Here is an 18,714-nt window from a genome sequence, read left to right on the forward strand (position 1 = left end):
GTGTGCAGAAATTAATTGTTAATTAAATGTATAAATTGGGTATTACTGGGAAATATTTAACTGGATAAAGATTTTTTTTTTATCGAAGACAAATCTACAATATAGAATTGGGCAAGAATGTTATTAAAAATAGGCAGATTTACACAGATGCGTCAAGAAATTGAAACTGGAAAATAGGAATACATCTTACTGTTCAGATAAAACAAGGAAAAGGAATTGCAAATGGATTGTCAGTAACACCTGGGAAATAATAGCATTGTTATCATTAGTATAGTAGATAAAAGAAATTACCTTTAAAGCTGCAGTAGGTAACTTTTATAAAAATGTGTTTTTAACATATTAACTATGCGCTTTTGGACGTGCCTGTGAGTCTAAACTCGGAGCGTAGTAACCCAATTCCCTGTTCTCTTCCGTGTGTCGCACCCTCTTCTCTCCTCCTCTGAGAAGCTGTCGGGGTGGAGCAGCCCTGCCAGCAGCTAATGTTTAAAAATGGAGCTCGGTGTCAGTCAGCGATAAGAAATAATGAATTATTTCACACCATTTGCCGCTTATATCGCATCGCCTTGTCAGTTGACTTAATAAGCCAACGTAGCGCCGGGCAGACTGATCCTTTATGGCGGATCTGTCGTACCTAGTGCTCCGGTTCTCGGGCTCCGCTGGTCGGACGTACGGAGTGTTTTGCAAAGGCTTGACGAGGACTTTGTTGATATTTTTCGATCTGGCATGGCGACTGAGAATCAGATTTCCTTATATATACCTCGTCGCCTCTATGGTGTTTAATGTAAGACTCCAAGTAAGTAGTCTCTTACTTTCTTGTTTACAAAAACTTCTGGTTTGGCAGCCCTGCTTTGCTCGTCACCATGTCACCAGCTGTTTAAAAGGCCTTGGGTGTTAGCTGAATTTGTGTTTTGCTCTGTGGTTCACTGACTTAATGTCTGCTGAGCTTTTAAAGTGTCTCCTTTATGCATAGTGAAGTTGAACCTTCAGTTCATCTTAGATTAGGGAAGTTAAAGTTGGATTGACTTTAAATTCTGGCTGTAGTTTCATTAATCTGTAATCTTTGATTTAATTTATTTTAATGAAGATTAGCTCATTTTTTTAAATCCATTTTTTTGTTATAAACACGTAAGGATATTTAACGTAGCAAAACTAACTCATATGTTGAATGTAATTGCGAAACACCAAATTTTTACAATATGGCATGTAAGATATGTCCTGGCTAACGTTGTTTAGTGTTATGCTTGATTCTAAGATATATTTAACGTCTCTTTTTACACTGAACCAAATTATTGGTTATAAATGTAAGTTATACATTAATTTGAATGCTTTTTTTACAGTGTTTTTGGGGTCCATCAATGAACAAATGTATCATTTAATTTTAAGAATAAGAATTACATCCACAAGTTTCAATTTACTGCAGATTTTCTGTGATCCTGGTTTTTAAGTGGTTTTTATTAGTTCTGATGTCAAGGCCATTTCAGAAGCCTAATATTAACCCACTCCATCCTTTCCCTAAGCAGCTTTGTTCTGTGTTTTGGTATCATTGTGGTGTTTTAACATCCAATCATGTCTAACTTTTCATCATCTAGTTGTAGATCAGAGGGGGGAAGCTAATGAGTTTCAGGATTTCATCCGATGCTTGAAATGTGCTGTCAGGACATGTCCCTCAGCATGATGCAGCCAACACCACACTTGACAGTTGAAACAATATTCTGAACTGAGAGCTTCTCCTTAGCTTCTCTAAAAGTGGTGGCCAAAACGTATCTTCAGAAGGCATTTGGTTTGTTCATGTGTAGTTGCAAACTTCAGTAGAGATTTCTTGTGCCAGTTTTAGAGAAAGGATTTTTTTTCTTCCTTGACTCTATTTTAGCCCTATTAAGAACTTTAATTGGATTGTAGCACTCGTGTTTCAGCAGGTTTTTTTATTTTTTTATTTCATATCCTTCTTTAGCCTTGCTGGTACTTGTGTAGTCCTGAATGTTTTAACCCGTTTCCACCTAGTTAAAACTCAGTCGTAGTTTGGCAGCAAGTCCAAACATCAGAACTGGTTTTTGGAATGGCTTAATCATGCGTCTGGAATGGGCCTCCACAGCCCCACCTTAGCCTCCTGGAAAATTTAAGGACTATGTTTTAAAACATTTTGAATTAACTTTTCAAATAATAATAAGGAAAAGATTTCAACTGAATTGGATTAGAGATGAGGAAAAGTATCCATTCACTTAATGGTTTTAAAGATTATTAGGTTCCATTTTGATAAAAAAGGTTACCAAAAATTAATTAAAAGTAAACAAAAACTTACTGGTATTCATTTAATCTATTACATGTGTTTGTGTTGTTGTTTTGAAAAAGAAATAATTAATAATGACTGAAATCCTTAAACTTAGAAACACTTAAACATTATGGATTTGCTTGAAGTTGGCTTGCAAAATTTTGTCATACTCTTTTTCTTTTTTTTTTTTTTGACAAATCACCTGCAAATAACCTCCAAAATCAAATGTAAACAAAGACTTTATCTCTTCACAGGTTCATATTGAAATCCACTGAAAACTCAACACATACTTTTTTTTAAATTTTTTTACTTGAATCTGTGAAAAGCAAGAACTGCCATGCCACAGCCATCAAAAGACATGCAAGCGACAAATCTGAACAGCGACATCGAAGGAGAGGACACCTGATCCTGCAAGCCGGTGTGACAATGCAATACAGTGAGGCGGCTGCTCGTTTCCAGCAGTCGTCGTACGAGCTCGGTGCCTTTGAAGAAGGACAGAATGGATGTTTGTCAATGTGAGACGGGGTGACGAGCGATACGTGGAGGGAAAAGAGGCCTTGCAGCTGCTAAACCAGGAGCTGTTTCGTGGGGGCTTAAACATGAAATAAGACGATTGCGGCTGTGAAACTTTGTAGCTTACCCTTTTTAAGTGTGTGTGTCAGTCATGTTTGTTTATCAGTAGTGTTGCATCTCAAAATTCAAACCTGCACACAGCTCAGTTTACTTTACAACAGGAACATCTCAGCATGACATGAACAAGCATGTTTAATTTGTCTTTGTGACACTGAGGTTGGCTTCAGCTGAACAAACGGTACACATTCTCTCTCACACAGAGGATGCTCCATGTCTTGCACTGGTGATTGTACTTGCAGGTCATCACAGTTACTGTTTTTGCAAACCAGTAGCATAAAAGGGGACACGTTAGTAAAAAAAAAAAACCCAAAAAACATTTTGACGCTGCAGATTTATTTTAGCGAGTCATTCTGGAGATTTGTACTGTCAGAACTGATTGTGAAGATGATCAAACTGGAAGAAATAAATTTGTAAAATCACAGCTGTCTTTGTGTAGTAAATGTCTGATATATGTATATTTTTAATAATTGTTATTTTTAGAAATCTTTAAAGGAAAAAGGTACACTTCTGGAAAAACAATGTTTAACTAAAACAACATAATGTTTTTAAAGATAGTCAGTTGTAAAGTTGAGATACTTTATTTCACAAATAACAACATGGAAAGTTTCTTTCTTGTTAATCAGTTGACTTCAAGCTGGCTTCCGGAGCAGATAACCTGACTAATAAAGCAGTTAATACCTTGTTAGATTTGTACTACTTTTTAAACAGCATTTTTTAAATCATTATTATCAATTTATTATGTATTTTTACACATCAAAATAACAGCCATTTGGTTTTCATAGTAATATATTCCAACATTAATTTACATATGAACAAACGTGAATGTTAATGGGAAACATTTTCTTTCATTAACATTTATAAAGTTATACTATGAGCCAGTTTAATTAGATGTGCTTTTCAGACTTGATGATGCAGTGACATCAACTGACCACCAGAGGGAAGCAGCTAATCACAATAAGAGTCCCGTTTTTCATCTTTTAACATTTTTGTGTGTGAAGTTTTCCTGAAGCTAAATCAGACTAGTCAAAATGAATGATAGGAGTTAGAATATAATAAATTTTTCTATTTAAACCCTAACTAAAACTGTTTTCCATACTTAACTAAATCATTAGGCCCTATCTGAACAAGCTTCCCATTTAAGTCAATTTAATAATTGCAGATTTCCTCATTTAGTTCCCAAAACTGTCCTCTGTAAAGATAGCAGCATAAAGACCATCATCAGCCGGCAGCTGTGTGTCTCGGTCTGATAGCACGCTGTAAACTATCCAGCTTCCCTATTTCTTTTTCTGTTAAAAACAGAATTTATTTGGTGGTGGAGGGCAGATTTTATTAGGGTTATCAAAGAGGACTGATGAAAGAATAGCTCTAGAAATTATACATTGTTTAGTTTTTGCCAGTCACCATTTATACTCTTAGAAAAAAAGCCTTGAGCATTTTTAGCATCTGTAGCAGCTTGTATGTTTTATTTAACGGAGTGTGTTTTAAATATTGTTTAAATAAATTCAGTTCAGTTTATTGACAAAAATATCGTATGTAAATTTAATCCCTTTATCATTTGCATTTGTTAAAGAGCTTGTCTCAATCAATGTCTCAATAATAGCATTAGTGAATCATTGAAGAACCAAGAGATCTTTGTCTGCATTTGTGAAGATTCCCTCACCTCAGCATGCTGGATGCTTCATACTTGATGCTTCGTACTGGAAGTGGAACTGACGTCATGATCTATTTTCTGATTAACTCAGCTATATGATAACTTTGGGACTGTAGAGCTCTGAAATTGAATCCCCATAGTCTTCAAATAATAAAAAAAAACAAATGTCATGTCCAAGTGATCTGGCACAGCTGGACACTATGAATTGCACACCCTCAATGCATATGCTCTATTCAATTGTAAAACAGTTTTTACAAAGAAAATTCTACTTTTCTTTATAAAAGAAAAGTAGAATATTGGATGTTTCCTTTTTTTTTTTTTACAAAAAAGAAACATCCAACTTCGACTCAAAGTTGGTTAATTATACAAAATATCAAGACCGTTTTACAAATACGACTTTATGTTTGTGTTGAGGATAATTGTGGTATTGATATAGCTCTTTTCACATTAATATTTGCTTATTTGCTAAATGTAGATCATCATACATACTCATCAAGTTACCCCTTTTCACAAAATGGCAAAAGCTCTTGCCTTTTCCCTTGAGATATTATACCTACCAATGAAAAGCCCAGTGTTTCAAAACCAAGTATTATCCATAAATAAGTGTCGCCACCTCCCAAAAACATGTTCTGGTTATGTTCAAAACTGTATGTCAGTCTTTTCTATTATAATAATATCTATCTGATAATATAAATATCCGAGCAGACAAAATCACCAGGTTGTGAGGTATCTGGCAATTTCAATAAACATCAATCATTTCAATTGACATGGCAGATGATGCATAATCAAAGGGTTATCAGGTGTCATGATATTCAAAGTTGACCTAAAAATGAAATCAAAGAGCTGAAAGAGGAGAAGCGAAGGAAGCAAAAGGAAATGTGAAAGGGAGAGGCGGAGTAATTTTTTTTATTTGCAGCAGTCACTTTGCAGCCTTGAAATAGGTCAGGAAAAAGAAAAGAATGCAAATATGGGTGTATTTTGGTAGGTGTCAGTGTGACATTTTGTATTACTTTCTTGTTTGTTATTAGAAAAAGCTGGACTGCTATAATCCAGTTTGTGTCTCTTTCTTCTTTTTTAAAAAAATATATAAAATAAAACTTTTTCAGCAATTTGTTGTCTTTTAGGACCTTTATATAGGCATTAATTCTTGCTGGGATGCTCTCAAGGTCTGTAATCTAAAGCGTATCCAATAATGACATGCTCATATTCATTATTTTTATGCTTTTGCCATTCAGAATAGAATATATGTGAACTTATAGAGACTGAAATATATGATTAGTACTGACTATATAGCTTGTTTCGTAATCTAGGTAGGATCTGAAAGACGTATTCTTCAGATAGAGGAGCTCACTCCCAGCTTTACGTTCAAGGTCTCGGACAAACACTGCTGCCTTTGTGAGCCCAAATAAAGACTCCACTCATATGTGGCCTTGGACGCAAGAAAATTAACTCAACATTCCCCTTCAGTCAGATGGTGGCAGGAAAGACATGGTGAGGAGTGTAGAGCTGGGCTTTAAAACATGGAGACTGAAGGAGGAAATCCTGCCACTCTGAGCGTCCTGTGACCTTTGACACTCAAAAAAACCCCACACGGCATCACCCTAGAAGTTCACTCTGATCAACGCTCACCGCAGGAAGGACATACCAGACCCGGTCACATCCTTTGGTTTGGCTACATGTGTAGACTGATAAGGCAATGCTAAATTACACAACTTATCTAAAATCAATCAGTATTATAATCTTCAAATCAGTCTAAAAGAAAAGTTCCCAAACTTTCCGTTGAGTGATCTTGATTAAATAAACGAAGCACAAGGAGATTGCTGAAGGAAACAAAAAGAAACAAAATAACAACAGAAGCAAACATCAAACTGTCATCAGGAATTTTATATATATATTTTTGATTTTTGTCAAAACTAAATGATTTAGCCTAAGGGACCATATGGCCATATCTGATACTCAGACATATCACCTCAGAGCAGGGGCGGTTTTTGAATGACTAATTTCCTAACACATGTAATCATTTCATGGAAAAAACAAAACAAAACATCTTCACATCCAAATATTAATAAATCAATAATAATGCAGACAAATTTAATAGTTAGTCATGAAATATTTAAAGATTGCATCGGGTTTGACGTTAACAAAATATGATGACATACAGTTAAAAGATTCTTTTATATGGCCAGGAGAAACTTTTACTATCTTTTAGCGGCTTTCAAACAAAAACATATTTGTCGTATTTTGAAGATTACCCTAAACCACTTGCAGGAAAAGAGTTTTGTTTTGACTGAATCTTGTAGTTTAGAACTGACCTGAAGAAAAGCAATTAAAGTAGTTGAAAAGTCAAGGAAGAGTGTGTGAAGTACCTAACTGTAAATATACAGTAGTATATTGCTAGAGTTTTACAATAAGCTTCAAATTGCAGGCATTTAACAAAAGACTTAATATGCTAAAATAGATTTCAGCACAGATGGAAAACATCTCTGCGATTTATGGTAGAGTTGTCAGGGGGCTGATTGAATGAGTAATTACTAACATGAAGGGCAAAAGGCTTTAAATGCAAGAGGTGAATGGCCTCTGGGCATTTCTGTGGTGATTGGAGCACATGAAGTGCTTCGACTGCTCAATCAGGTCACGTGAAATCGGTCAGGAGTAGAACAGACGTTTCCCATGATGTCTGGCCTAATCTGCCAGACATGCTCCTCCCTGAGGCTACGTACCCTCTGCAGTACGCCGCGCATCCCCACACGTGTTCACTTCAAGCCCCTTGAACTGGGGTCACGTTTGGGCTCCTGTTTGAAAAATCTCAACACAACCTCATGGACTTTACACAATGAGAATTTATAGTTTTTGTTATTAAATTATTCATCTGTTGACTTTTGTTCACTAAAGAGGAGATTTGGGCCAGACAGATATTTGAGGTATGAGTCATTAACACATAAACATTGTGTGAAAGCTCCAGAAATATTTTCGTTTTTTTTATTTGTAATTGAAGAAGCATGCTCTTTGTGAGGGAAGTGGGCTGTAAAATATGTAACCTCATTATTCTCCAACTGTGACACAAGTCCTAGTGGTCCTTTAGCTCGCCTTAGAAATGTTGGAATTAACATTGAACAATGTCACAGCAAATTCATGTAGAGCTAATCAGAACCAACAGACAAAACGTTATTATGGAAGCGTATTAATCTTTGGTTCAAACATACTCAAATGAGAATTTCAGGTAATTTAGAGAGCTCCCGGTGTGAGTCAAAGTAGACAGCGGTGATGGTAGTTTTTATGCTGAGTTCAATCACATGAAACCCAACTTATCTGTATTGCAGCTGCAAATTGGAAAACCAGTGCAATTAACTAACTCGTCTGGTTAATGACCATGCCAGTTGTGTAACAATATTAGATAAAGATTTGTGCTATAAATCCAATATAGAAACTGCTCTTCAGTCCCAAACTAATAGAGCCAAGCCTTTAGACTGGCACATATATTTCTATATTTTTCTGTCCCCTTCCTTGTATGGTTAAGTGGAAATGTTTTTTTTTTTCCTGGATCCTTTTTTTTCTCCAAATATTGCATTACATGACCCTCATGTACAAGAGTCATGGGGGTCATGCAAATGTAATTGCAGATTCTGGATTTGGGTTATCCAGTATGAACCAGGGTTGATTTAACTGGATTCAAGATGCTTTGTCTAATTATTTGGACTTGCAGAAAATAAATAGTTTGAGTTGTTTTGTATCTGCTTAGTCCTTTTTCTACGTAATCAGGCATAAATAAATAAAACAAAACTGAAGATAAAGGTTAAGGTGAAGAAGACTGTGGACATTTGCATCAAGGATCAGGAATCTCAGTCTGATCATATATGAAGCAGAAGAAAAAAATCCATCCATCCATCCTGCCCCAAGTGGAGGAGTTCAAATATCTTTCCTCTAAAATGGAGACAAGCAATCCTTCCTCTAGACGAAATAATGTCAGACAGATTGCTTATGTTTGGCTGGATAATATCTTTTTTTTGTTTAGACTGAGGCGGAGACATTTTTCTCAAAGTGACACCTACGAATAAACAAATGAATAAATTACAACATCTGTTCATGCTTGACCACTGGAGTAATGTGCACAGGAAGTGAGACCCCCTCCTTGCCTGTGAAGGAAGGAATGCCATAATTGAAGCCACGTGTGTCAAAGAAACAACTTCTGCAAACATCTCTGAGTGTGGATGTCATCCAGAAGTGCCCAAAATCCAGACTGGAAATATTCTTTCAGACTCTGGGCTGTGACCTATTTGTGTGTCTGCGTGGTACATGATGGCCAGCAGCAATGTGTGCGGCAGAGTAGTTAAATTAATTTGATGAATCACTTTTGGAGACATTTCTGGGCACCAGTGCCTCACAGCATCCTCAGAAATCATTCTATGGTGGATTTGAAATGTGTTGCATATTTAAACACCAGAGCTCATTTTTGGACTGAAATATCCATTGAACTCCTTTGATATTTAAAAACTTGTTGCAAGTTTTTATGTTAAATATCTAGAACATTTACTTATAAGGCATTTTACAAAGCTACTTAACCACTAAATTGTTAATTTAATGAGATTTAATTCTAATGATGAAAAAACAATTATGTGCATGTTCTTATATTTAATCAGCTAAAATCTGCCACAGCATATACATATAAGAGTACTATGTTTTGGAGCACTTAATGATTTCACAGGCAAATAGAGGAATACAAAATGGAGAGCTGTTCTTTATCTTGACACATTGCACCATAATGACCCTGATTTTTGATCAAAGATTCACCGAGTATTAGTATCACATACTTCTTTAGCATATGTCCTTGATATGTTGCATTTAATAATTTGCCTAGTGCACAGTAGTTGGTTTTCCTAGCATTCAGAACCCACAATGTGTTGTGCTCTATTGTTATATGGAAAACAAATAAATTAATAAATTTACTTATCAACAGTGTTGAGGTAGTAAAAGCATAATTGACAGGGGGTCCAGAAATATCTATGGTTGCACATGAATACGTTTGTAAGAGCCAGTTTAATGGGAAAGGAATATGTGGAAAATCAGCTGAGACTCAGTGGTTTTGATAAATACAACCAGATGGGTCAGAATGGACGGGACTAGAGCAGATAGTGCCAACAGGCACACCGAGAGAAGTGCATATTGTTCTGAACAGTGCCCAGACAATGCACCATATATTGTTAATTAGTCAATGGAGTATCTACTTTGAACATCCACCTTGTCACTCCATGGATTATGCTATGATTTATAGAGGTATCTATTTAGAAAACATTGTTTTTCCAGAGTGAGACTGCTGGTGGCTGCATCTGTTCCCCTTACCCTGATGTTCCCCAATAAATGTCCAGTGAGTCAACCCACGTCTCCTGATTCACAAAAAACACGTAAAGGTTTTAAAACTTTAACAACAAAATGTTCATCAGTTTGTGAAGGAAACAAAACAGAAGATCACCCCACAGCATATGCTGAGGATGAAAACCAAACTCGATCAGTTTTGACTTTATTCAAATTTCCATCCAAGACAAAGCCATTTTATACTTTGTTTCCCTCCATCTACTACCTGGTATGTCCTGGGTCATTTTCATGACCATTTGGACTGGAATTTAAAAAAAAATTATTTATTTATTCTAAAAAAAAAAAAAGATCCACTCTTTAGATAACAATATTTATTTTTATTGCTGCTATTTATCTGGTAATATAAATGAGTAATTTCAAAGTTCTGATATGAAAAAAAATATATATATATATATATATATATATAATTTTTTAAAAATCAAACCTCACATTGCCTAAAATAAAACGACTTTACAATATTTATTAGGGTGAACGCCGCTGTGAATCACGTGACGGCTGATCAACGCTGACGCGCAGCTCGAGCTGTGCAGCATAGATGGGATTGGATTAACATGCACACTCACAAAAACAATCAGAAACTGGTTTCCTGAGGAAAACTTCAAAGTAAAAGCCTCGATTTTAAGACTCCGTCGCTCATTCTACATAGTAAGCCCGGCTGCCTTTATTTTGAAGCAAACAGGCTCAACAGCGGGCTCTACTTCCGGCCAGAGCGCGCACAGCTTCACTGCAGAGCGCCTCATCAGCGGCTCTGCCTATACTAGTGGAGTGAAGGCGTATTTAGAGGGATAACGAGCGCCGCTGTGAGCTTAAAGACAATCTGCCGCCGCTGCAGAGAGCCGTCGTACAGCACCGGGCGGACACACGGGCCCCGGAGGACGGGACCTGGGACTGTGTGTGAGGGGTAAATGGCCACAACATCTCCCGAGAGGAGACGCTCCTGCCTGTGAGACTACCTGAACGCCAAGTGCGTCCTGGAAAATTAGGACGTTCACCCAGGAGTAAATTAGACGCATCGGAAGTTTCTCTGTACCATTTTTCGGGAGATTTTAATTTTTAATTTTTTTACCCACTGCAGACATGGACGAGGATAACCAAGGTAGACTCAATTATTCCACGCAATTCACACCTCTGATAGATTTCCGTTTCGACCTGTTTCCATCAGCATTGCTGCCGTTATTAGTGTTTTAGTACACGCAGCATCGCAACACAAATAGTATTTTCAAGGACTAGCGTCCCAAATGGAAATGGCATTTTCACCCGCGAGATGGTTCCAGGTTCACTTTGACGGGCGGGCTCGCGCCATGTGTGCTGGGTCGGTTTAATTAGGACAGGAAGGCTGACCCGGACTTGACAGGTGATGATTAAGACTCAGCAAGGCCATCCGGTGTGAATGGATAAGTATGCGTGATTGACAGGGCGTCACTGTCATTACTGTTTGCGCTGAAAGTGAATGGAGGTGTTTCTCTGCGCTCTGGCCAGCTGTGCCAACAGGTCTCCTTTATGTTTTTATGGTCACCGAAGCAAATGAGGTGAATTCATACTGACTGAAAAAAAGAAAAAAAATCATTTAAGATCTTTAAGAGACGGCATTCCAAAAGATTTACTTGGAAAATGTCAGTGTTTTTGTAGACTATACAGGGCAATCTTTGGAAGTGTAACATACTTTCAAAGTAAACGCAGATGTGCAAGCCCCAGCCCTCTGACTAAACAGTATGCAATGAAACTAGATCCATAAATATTTGTGCTGCATCTCTAAATATCTTTCAGTCATGGCCAGTTTAGTAAGTAGGAATTCCCCCTAACCTGATTGGCACAGGCTATAGTCCAAAACTTAAATATTTAATAAACACATCTTGCAGAGGCTTTTTTTTAAAAAAAAGTTTTTATATAAAGGAACAGTGCCCTGCAAACGTATTCAGACCCTTTGTACACAATTTGTCTCAAACTTCAATGTACCTCATTGTTACAAAATTTGACTTAGTCTTGAAGGACAATGATGTATGGTTTTCAAACATCTTTTTATTAAAGAAACACATGGAAAGTGCTGCATTCATTTTGACCCCTAATATCTGATACCCCTAAATAAAATGTGATCCAACAAACTGTCTTCACAAGTCACAAAATTGTGTCCACCTGTGAGTAATTTAATCTAAATATAGACCGGGTACATGAACTGTTTTTAACCTTTGTAGGTTTGTCAGAGAACATTATTCAACCAGCATAATCCTGAAGACCAAGAAACACATCAGATAGGGCAGGGAGAAAGTCTTTCACACATCTAAGCTAATGCCCCAGGCATCCCTTGGCACATTGCTTTATTCATTGCCTGAAAATGTCAAATGTATGGCACAAATACAAACATACCAAATGTTAGGCATAACCTTTACCTGACAAGTAAAATGTAAGCAAATATTAATCACACAAGCTGATAAGAGGCCAATGGTAACTCTAAGGTGGCTTCAGAGATCAATTGTTGTTCAAGTGCAAGACTGTTGACAGGACAACAATTTTGATGGCAATAAATAAAACAGGTTTTGTTTAAAGTTTCTCATACGCCATATATGAAATGTACCAAAGGTGGAAGCATGTGCTCAGGTCAGAAGAGACCAAAATGATACTTTATGGCCAACATGCACAACAGATTGTATTAAAGAATTCACAATAAACAAAAACATTTATATTTTAAAACATGATGGTGGCACCATCATGCTGTGTGCCTGTTTGTCTTTAATAGGGATTGGAAAACTGGGCAGATCTGATAAGAAGGTGAATGACTAAATACATAACGCTAATGGAAGCAAACGTCTTATGGACTGCTGTTGCATTGAGACTTAAGGTTCACCTTCCAGTAGGACAACAATCATAAACAACAACACCTTAGTCCAAAATGAGATGGTTTAGCTTTAAACATGGACCTTTGTTCTATCTGAGTAAAATTTCAGTCTGTTAATATGAAAAGCTGATATTCTCAAAGACTTACAGCTGAAATGAAAGGTAGTTCTATGACTGGGGATCTGAATACAACAGCACACAACACTATTTAGTTGAGAAAATAGAAAACCAACTTACTATTCTCTCTTACTTCATAGTAATGAGCTACTTTGTGTTAGTGTGTCACTTAAAACCCTATAAATCCATTAACATCTTTAGTTTTAATGTGAATAAAAGTTAATGTAGTATGAATACTTTTATTATATTAATTTTTTGTCAGGGGGCCCAAGATTCCTGGCAGCGCCCCTGCCTACCAATAACAAGCAAAAGGGAACCTAAAGGGGAACCTGTCTCACTTAACTGGTCCTGCTCCTAATTTAGCAAACTTTATATAGCTGTGTTATCAACACCTAGTCATAATCTCCAGGTGAGACACACTTACTCCAGTCATCTCTCCTTTGTTCATCAAAGGTTGTCTCCCCACCACATGTTCAGTCCGTGCAAAGTTGCAGGGTATGACTAATTGCAGGAGTGATGCATAAGTTGCACCTGGACGAAACGCTTGGATTGTGCTGCGTTCAGCCTGCCTGACTTTCATTGGTGTTGCACATAAGCGTGGTCCCCTCAGAGAGACATATGCTGCTGTGATGATGAACAGGAAGTGCTGACATAGCCCGGCGCATGTAAACACATTGTCACATATTCATTCAGAGCAACAGGATGAAGCACACAAGTAATATTTTGCTCTGAAGACAGATATGTGAATCACAAGAAAAGTGACCATGAATGTATTTGCAAAACTGTAGAATAGGTAGAATATATAATCTACCACATGCTGCAAAAATCTATATAGATTCATATGTTTTTTTTTTCCTACAAATGCCTTAATTGTTTTCTTAATTCAAACAAGCTCTTATCAAACATGCCTATGCCAGAGTCACCAGCAGAACAGCGAGCTGTGAAACAGCACCGAATGGGGAGTCATGCTGGGTACGATTACAGGGCTGAATCCGTACAGGTTGATGCTTAATGTTGGTGGCCTCTTGGTCAATAAGGTTCAGTATGTGACTGTCGTCACTTCCAATATGGCTCACACTTCTCCAGGAGCAAGGGAAGACTTAAAAAGTGACGTAGTGAAGTACGGAGTGTCAAGATGGGAAAGCATGTGCAACCACATAGTGTGTAGTGTAGTTGTAACTTGGGCGGTGAGATGTGTTTTTCTTTGTGAGGAGGAGGCGGGAGGAAGTGCCAGAACCAACATGGAGAATTGCCGATGAAGTATGGAGCAATGCCAGGGAAAGGCGGTGAGGCAGAGACGCAGGGGACTGGATATTCTGACTGAACCAATTCTGCAGAGTTTCTGTCAGTAAAAGTCATAATTAACTCGGCGAACAGCAAGTGGCCATCCATGACCATCTCTCAAACCAGGTCATGCTTTCAACAGGGATTTATTTCTTTTTCAATTTCTCCCGTTGTGACTTCTACGTAAGCCTGAAATATTCTCTTTGAAAAATGATTTGTGAAACCAATCTTCTGTTTTTAACTATTTAAGTAGAAAAGCTGCAATGTATTTATGTTGTTCTAGTTAGGTAGAATGGACCGTCAAGTTTTTTTGTTTATTTTTACTTTCCTGTATAAAAGTAGAGAAGCTCATCCAAAAAAGATGGTTTGTAATTAGGTTCCCATCTTCATCTGTCCACATGTGCAAGTGCCCTTTGGTATAATTTTATCCTAAAAAGACTGCAAGTGTATTTTTGTTCCACAAATACAAAAAAAAAAAATATATTTTTCCTGTGTTTCTTTCCTTTTCTACCATTCATCAGGTGTTTATCATGTCAATGCTTTGTCATTTCAAACTTCTCTACTAAAGTCACTAAAGGTCCTTTAGTGACTTTTTACTGACTTCTGACATTTCTAAAAGCGTGTACGAAATAGGTAGAATTTAAAAGCTCAAACCTAAAACAGAACAACTTCATTCAGGCAGCAAGAGAGAGTAAGATTTAGAGCAGATAACAGAATGGCTGAACTGTGGACTTGTCTTGGCACGAAGCAGAAAAAATTGCCTCTTTCTAAATATGTTCTTTACAGCCTTGCTTCCACCTCTGATTTCATTATTAAATGATTTACTGATGCAAAAAATGCATGTTTTACTGATGCATCTTTAGAGAGCTGTCCATGCGCATGAATATTTATCTCCATAATTCATCAGGATATTGAACAATAAAGAGATATAAACTGTTCTGGAATGGTTAAGTATATGCATATGAAATTATTTACTGAAATGAAAAAGGGTTAAAAAGGCATCCCATGGGGTCTTCAGTTATGAGTGTATTTTTTCCCTCATACTATCTATTTTTCTGTAGCACTACTGAATAATTTTGTGGCTGATCATGATATTAGCAAAACTGAGTAGTTACTCAAAACGAGCTCTAAAGCTTTTGGTTTGACACGTGCAACTTTCAGCAACACAATGGCTTATTTTACTTCTTGTCCATGAATGCTCTGCAGACAAACAAGTCAACAAAGTATTGTTCGAATCAGACAGACCACTCAAAAATAGCATCCTGAAAGACATGTTGGTTTTATGTGATCTGCTGTGATAGTCCATCAAATGCACACACCCACTCTGCTCCTGCTGCTTCAGTGTCCACTTTTAATTACCTGCTGACGATGGAAGCAATTCTGAACAATTCTCTGGGTTATTATGATAAAGCCTTGCTTCTCTATTCTGATTCTGGCTGCAAACCACTGTGTTTACACCCTGTGGAACCAGACATTTAAAGTTTGCAGCTTTCAGTGCGTTAAAGTGTGTGGTTTGTAGGGTTTTATGACACATACAGGCGAACTCGGGCTGTTATGAGCTTGGCATTAAGATCTCAATCATTCATTTGCCAGCTGTAGGAACAAGCCAGCAGCTTCTTGCTTCATGGAAAAAAAAAAAAAAACTAATTTTGTGCAGTAATAAACACAGGGACACCCAGAAGCAATCCAAGTAGCCTTCTATTAAAGTATGCTTTAATACAGGTTTCTAGACTGTTTTCTATCTTTGTCCACATTAGACTCTTTAGGAGGTTTTCACCTGGTTTTCACTGCGGGTTTGAGTAAACTGATAGAAAGAAGCATGCAGACAGAGTCTGTGGAAATGCACAAAAGTTCTGCAGGATGTCAGGGAGCAGCAGTGGAGCATATAGTTCAGCTGAGGGTTTCTCTAAAATCGTGCACAAAACACAGGGGGCCCTCACTGAGACACATTTTAGTCCCTTTCACTCACTACAATCAGCTGCAGATATTTGACCTGGTTTGAATTCTGACCTTCACCATTTCAACAAGCGTGATACAGATACTATTCCCAAAGATTTAGGGGATAGTACTGTATTTGTCGCTCTGATTTACTTGAACAGACAGCATGAAAATGATTTATTTCCCTAAACTGAACATTTGCTCCTTAAACCGCCAAATTTATTCTTTCTTCTGAGATTTGCACATTTGGATGTACCAAATAATATGCAAACTCATGCACTCTGTTAAAATTGCCAATAGAATTTATTTGGGCCTTGATCGATTTCTGGTGTCAAGGCATTTAAAAAATTCTGCCTCCAAAACTTATGGAAATTTTTTATCTTACCGCCACAGTCAATCCAAAATTTCCTGTCAGTACGCAGACTCGTATTACTGAACCGAAATGTGTTTTCTCTCAGTCTACTCTTCTGCTGGATCTTCCCAAAAACGATTATTTTACCTGTGCAAAATAAACCAACATCTGCTTTAGAGGTTCCTGGGGCATGGCTGCATTTTGAACCCCGTCAGTATGATTCATCTCTGTTTAGCAGTTTGTCTCATCCACTGTTTAGACAGCTATTTTCTCTTGCTTGTCTTTCTGCTTGGTGATTGTATACCAGCAGTCTGACTCACCACAGCTCAGTCGATACCTGGATGTATGTCGAGAGGTTAAAGACGTCTTGGCTTGATTGGAAGTTCAGCACAAAAGTGTTTGCGTTTTATCTCTAACAAAAAGGCCAGTTACCACAAAGAGCCTGTTGTTGAGCTTTGCTTTGAAAAAGATATCTGATCGCGCTTGACAATTACCCATGACGTTGCCTGATTGGCTTACATGGGACTCTGCAGGCTTTTACTGCAGACAGACCCATGTGGAAATCAGATTTGAGTTTGCGCGCTTCTGTGCAAATGTTTCAGGTGAACATGAGGCCACTGTAAATTCTGAAGCTCAGTTCTGCCTTGTAAACAACATTAAATCATTCAACATGTAGCCGATGGCTAGACCCAATATTTATGTAAAGAATTGGAGAAGAAAGAAAAACATAGTAAGAGTTTTCAAATGAGTTTCAGTTTCCTCTTCATTAGTTAGCTGTGCAGTAAGGACCTACAGCTCAACATAGTCACACACTGGATTCTTTGTAACTTTTAAGTCTGTCAAGGGGCTCATAGATGGGATGCAAACAGGGTTAATTTTCTCAGTGGAAAGTGTAAGCTGTGCCTGTGAAAACTCCCAAAAGTCATGCACAGAAATAAAACTTGGACAAGAAGTATCCTCCTCAATTTGATGGACCCTTACGGAATGTCTGGGTTCACGGCTTCCAGTAAAGAGTGTGTTAAATGTGTGTGTAGGCAAAGCAGTTTAGGTTTATTGAAAAAAGAAAAGAGAAACCAGAGCAGAGGTGGCAGGAAAAGGAGTGCTGGAACAGTTATGTAAGAGCGCAAAGATTGTTTAACCTACAGGAAAAGGTGTATTCCTTTGAGAGTGTATGTGGATTCAGGACCTGGCATTCTGCAAATGCAACACATTATTAGGATGTCGATAGACCCTGACTTTCACTGACAGCTGAATTTTTGGGAGCCTAATTTGGGGGGAAAATATCAAAGCTGGTCATAAATTAACTGAGATTTTGCGCTTGTACAGGACCGTGATTATGTTTTTTGAGCAGGACGGTGATTCTAGAAGACTGGAGTTGAAGTTAGGTTTCCATGCCAGAATTGTTCTGAATTAACCGTTTTCATTTTTCCAATCATTGATGATATGTTGAGGTGACGTTGTGAAATGAACTAAAAATAAAGGCTTACTTGATATCCAGACTCGTGTTTGGAAAAAAATAATAAAAACATTTATCAATTATTTCACACTTTGTACTTATCTGCCGTTTTTTGTTGAGCTATAAAGCAGCAAGCCGCACAGAAAAAACTTCTCCATAACCATATGCTGCACCTATGACCGGCTCTATCGGACTATATGGCCCAACATGTCAGATCCTGTCCAAAAACCCCAAATCTGAGGACTGCTGCATGTATGTATGAATTTAGTGCTTTTATGGGACCTCAGGCTCCTTATGGGGACACAGGCTGCAAAAATACAGACTGATCCTTCATCTCAGTTTTACTAAAGCAAAGTCTGTTATTCCAGTTCACCTTTCTACGTAACCATTCAACTCTTGGACATCTAGTTTATATATTTGAAGAGGCTCTCACTGCCCACTCACCCTCCAACTTCGAAAGCCTGGTAAACCCATCTGCTAGTTCAGCTTTTGAGAAGACATTAGTGATGCTCAGTGAATTACTAACATGCTCAATGTGTCAGTAAACTGTAACAAAACTCCCATAGCTTGTGAAATGGTCCGGATTTAATATCCTGCCTCTCATGTCTTGTTTGCTGTAAGATCTTAAACTCTTATTGCTTTCATAATGGGTGTAATTGCATTGCTGGTGCAGTGAAAAGATCTGACGATGCTGCAGTTGTGTAATCGTGTCTCATCAATGACCCTGTGCAACTGAGAAAGGCAGCAGGTCACCAACCGAGGAGCACAGACTCTTGAGCAACCTTTTACTGTGCATTTCTGCTCGTGTGTGT

General features: G+C 37.7%; 2 protein-coding genes across 2 annotated transcripts in view; both read left to right on the forward strand.

Moving 5' to 3' along the window:
- The first annotated feature begins 431 nt into the window (after positions 1–431).
- LOC129363137 (small integral membrane protein 10-like protein 2A) lies at positions 432–3,323 on the forward strand. The gene is made up of 2 exons (XM_055035009.1): positions 432–793; positions 2,524–3,323. Exons 1-2 carry the CDS (start codon positions 614–616, stop codon positions 2,542–2,544), a joined length of 201 nt encoding a protein of 66 aa, XP_054890984.1. The 5' UTR covers positions 432–613; the 3' UTR covers positions 2,545–3,323.
- Positions 3,324–10,694: 7,371 nt separating this feature from the next.
- The window catches only part of cyth3b (cytohesin 3b), a 32,713-nt gene continuing 24,693 nt past the window's right edge, over positions 10,695–18,714 (forward strand). The window contains exon 1 of the mRNA XM_055035852.1: positions 10,695–11,019. Within this exon, the coding sequence (XP_054891827.1) occupies positions 11,001–11,019 (19 nt within the window). The 5' untranslated portion in view covers positions 10,695–11,000. The remainder of the gene's footprint in view (positions 11,020–18,714) is intronic.

Source organism: Poeciliopsis prolifica, unplaced genomic scaffold (assembly GCF_027474105.1).
Source record: "Poeciliopsis prolifica strain line A6 unplaced genomic scaffold, Auburn_PproV2 SCAFFOLD010, whole genome shotgun sequence".
In the NCBI taxonomy this organism is placed as follows: domain Eukaryota; kingdom Metazoa; phylum Chordata; class Actinopteri; order Cyprinodontiformes; family Poeciliidae; genus Poeciliopsis; species Poeciliopsis prolifica.

What these genes read in the sequence shown, in the direction of transcription:
- LOC129363137 (XM_055035009.1), top strand. Translation starts at nt 614, where the DNA reads ATGGCGGATCTGTCGTACCTAGTGCTCCGGTTCTCGGGCTCCGCTGGT. An exon ending in TGTTTAATGTAAGACTCCAA is followed by an intron (nt 794 to 2,523) that starts GTAAGTAGTCTC and finishes ATCTCTTCACAG; the next exon opens with GTTCATATTGAAATCCACTG.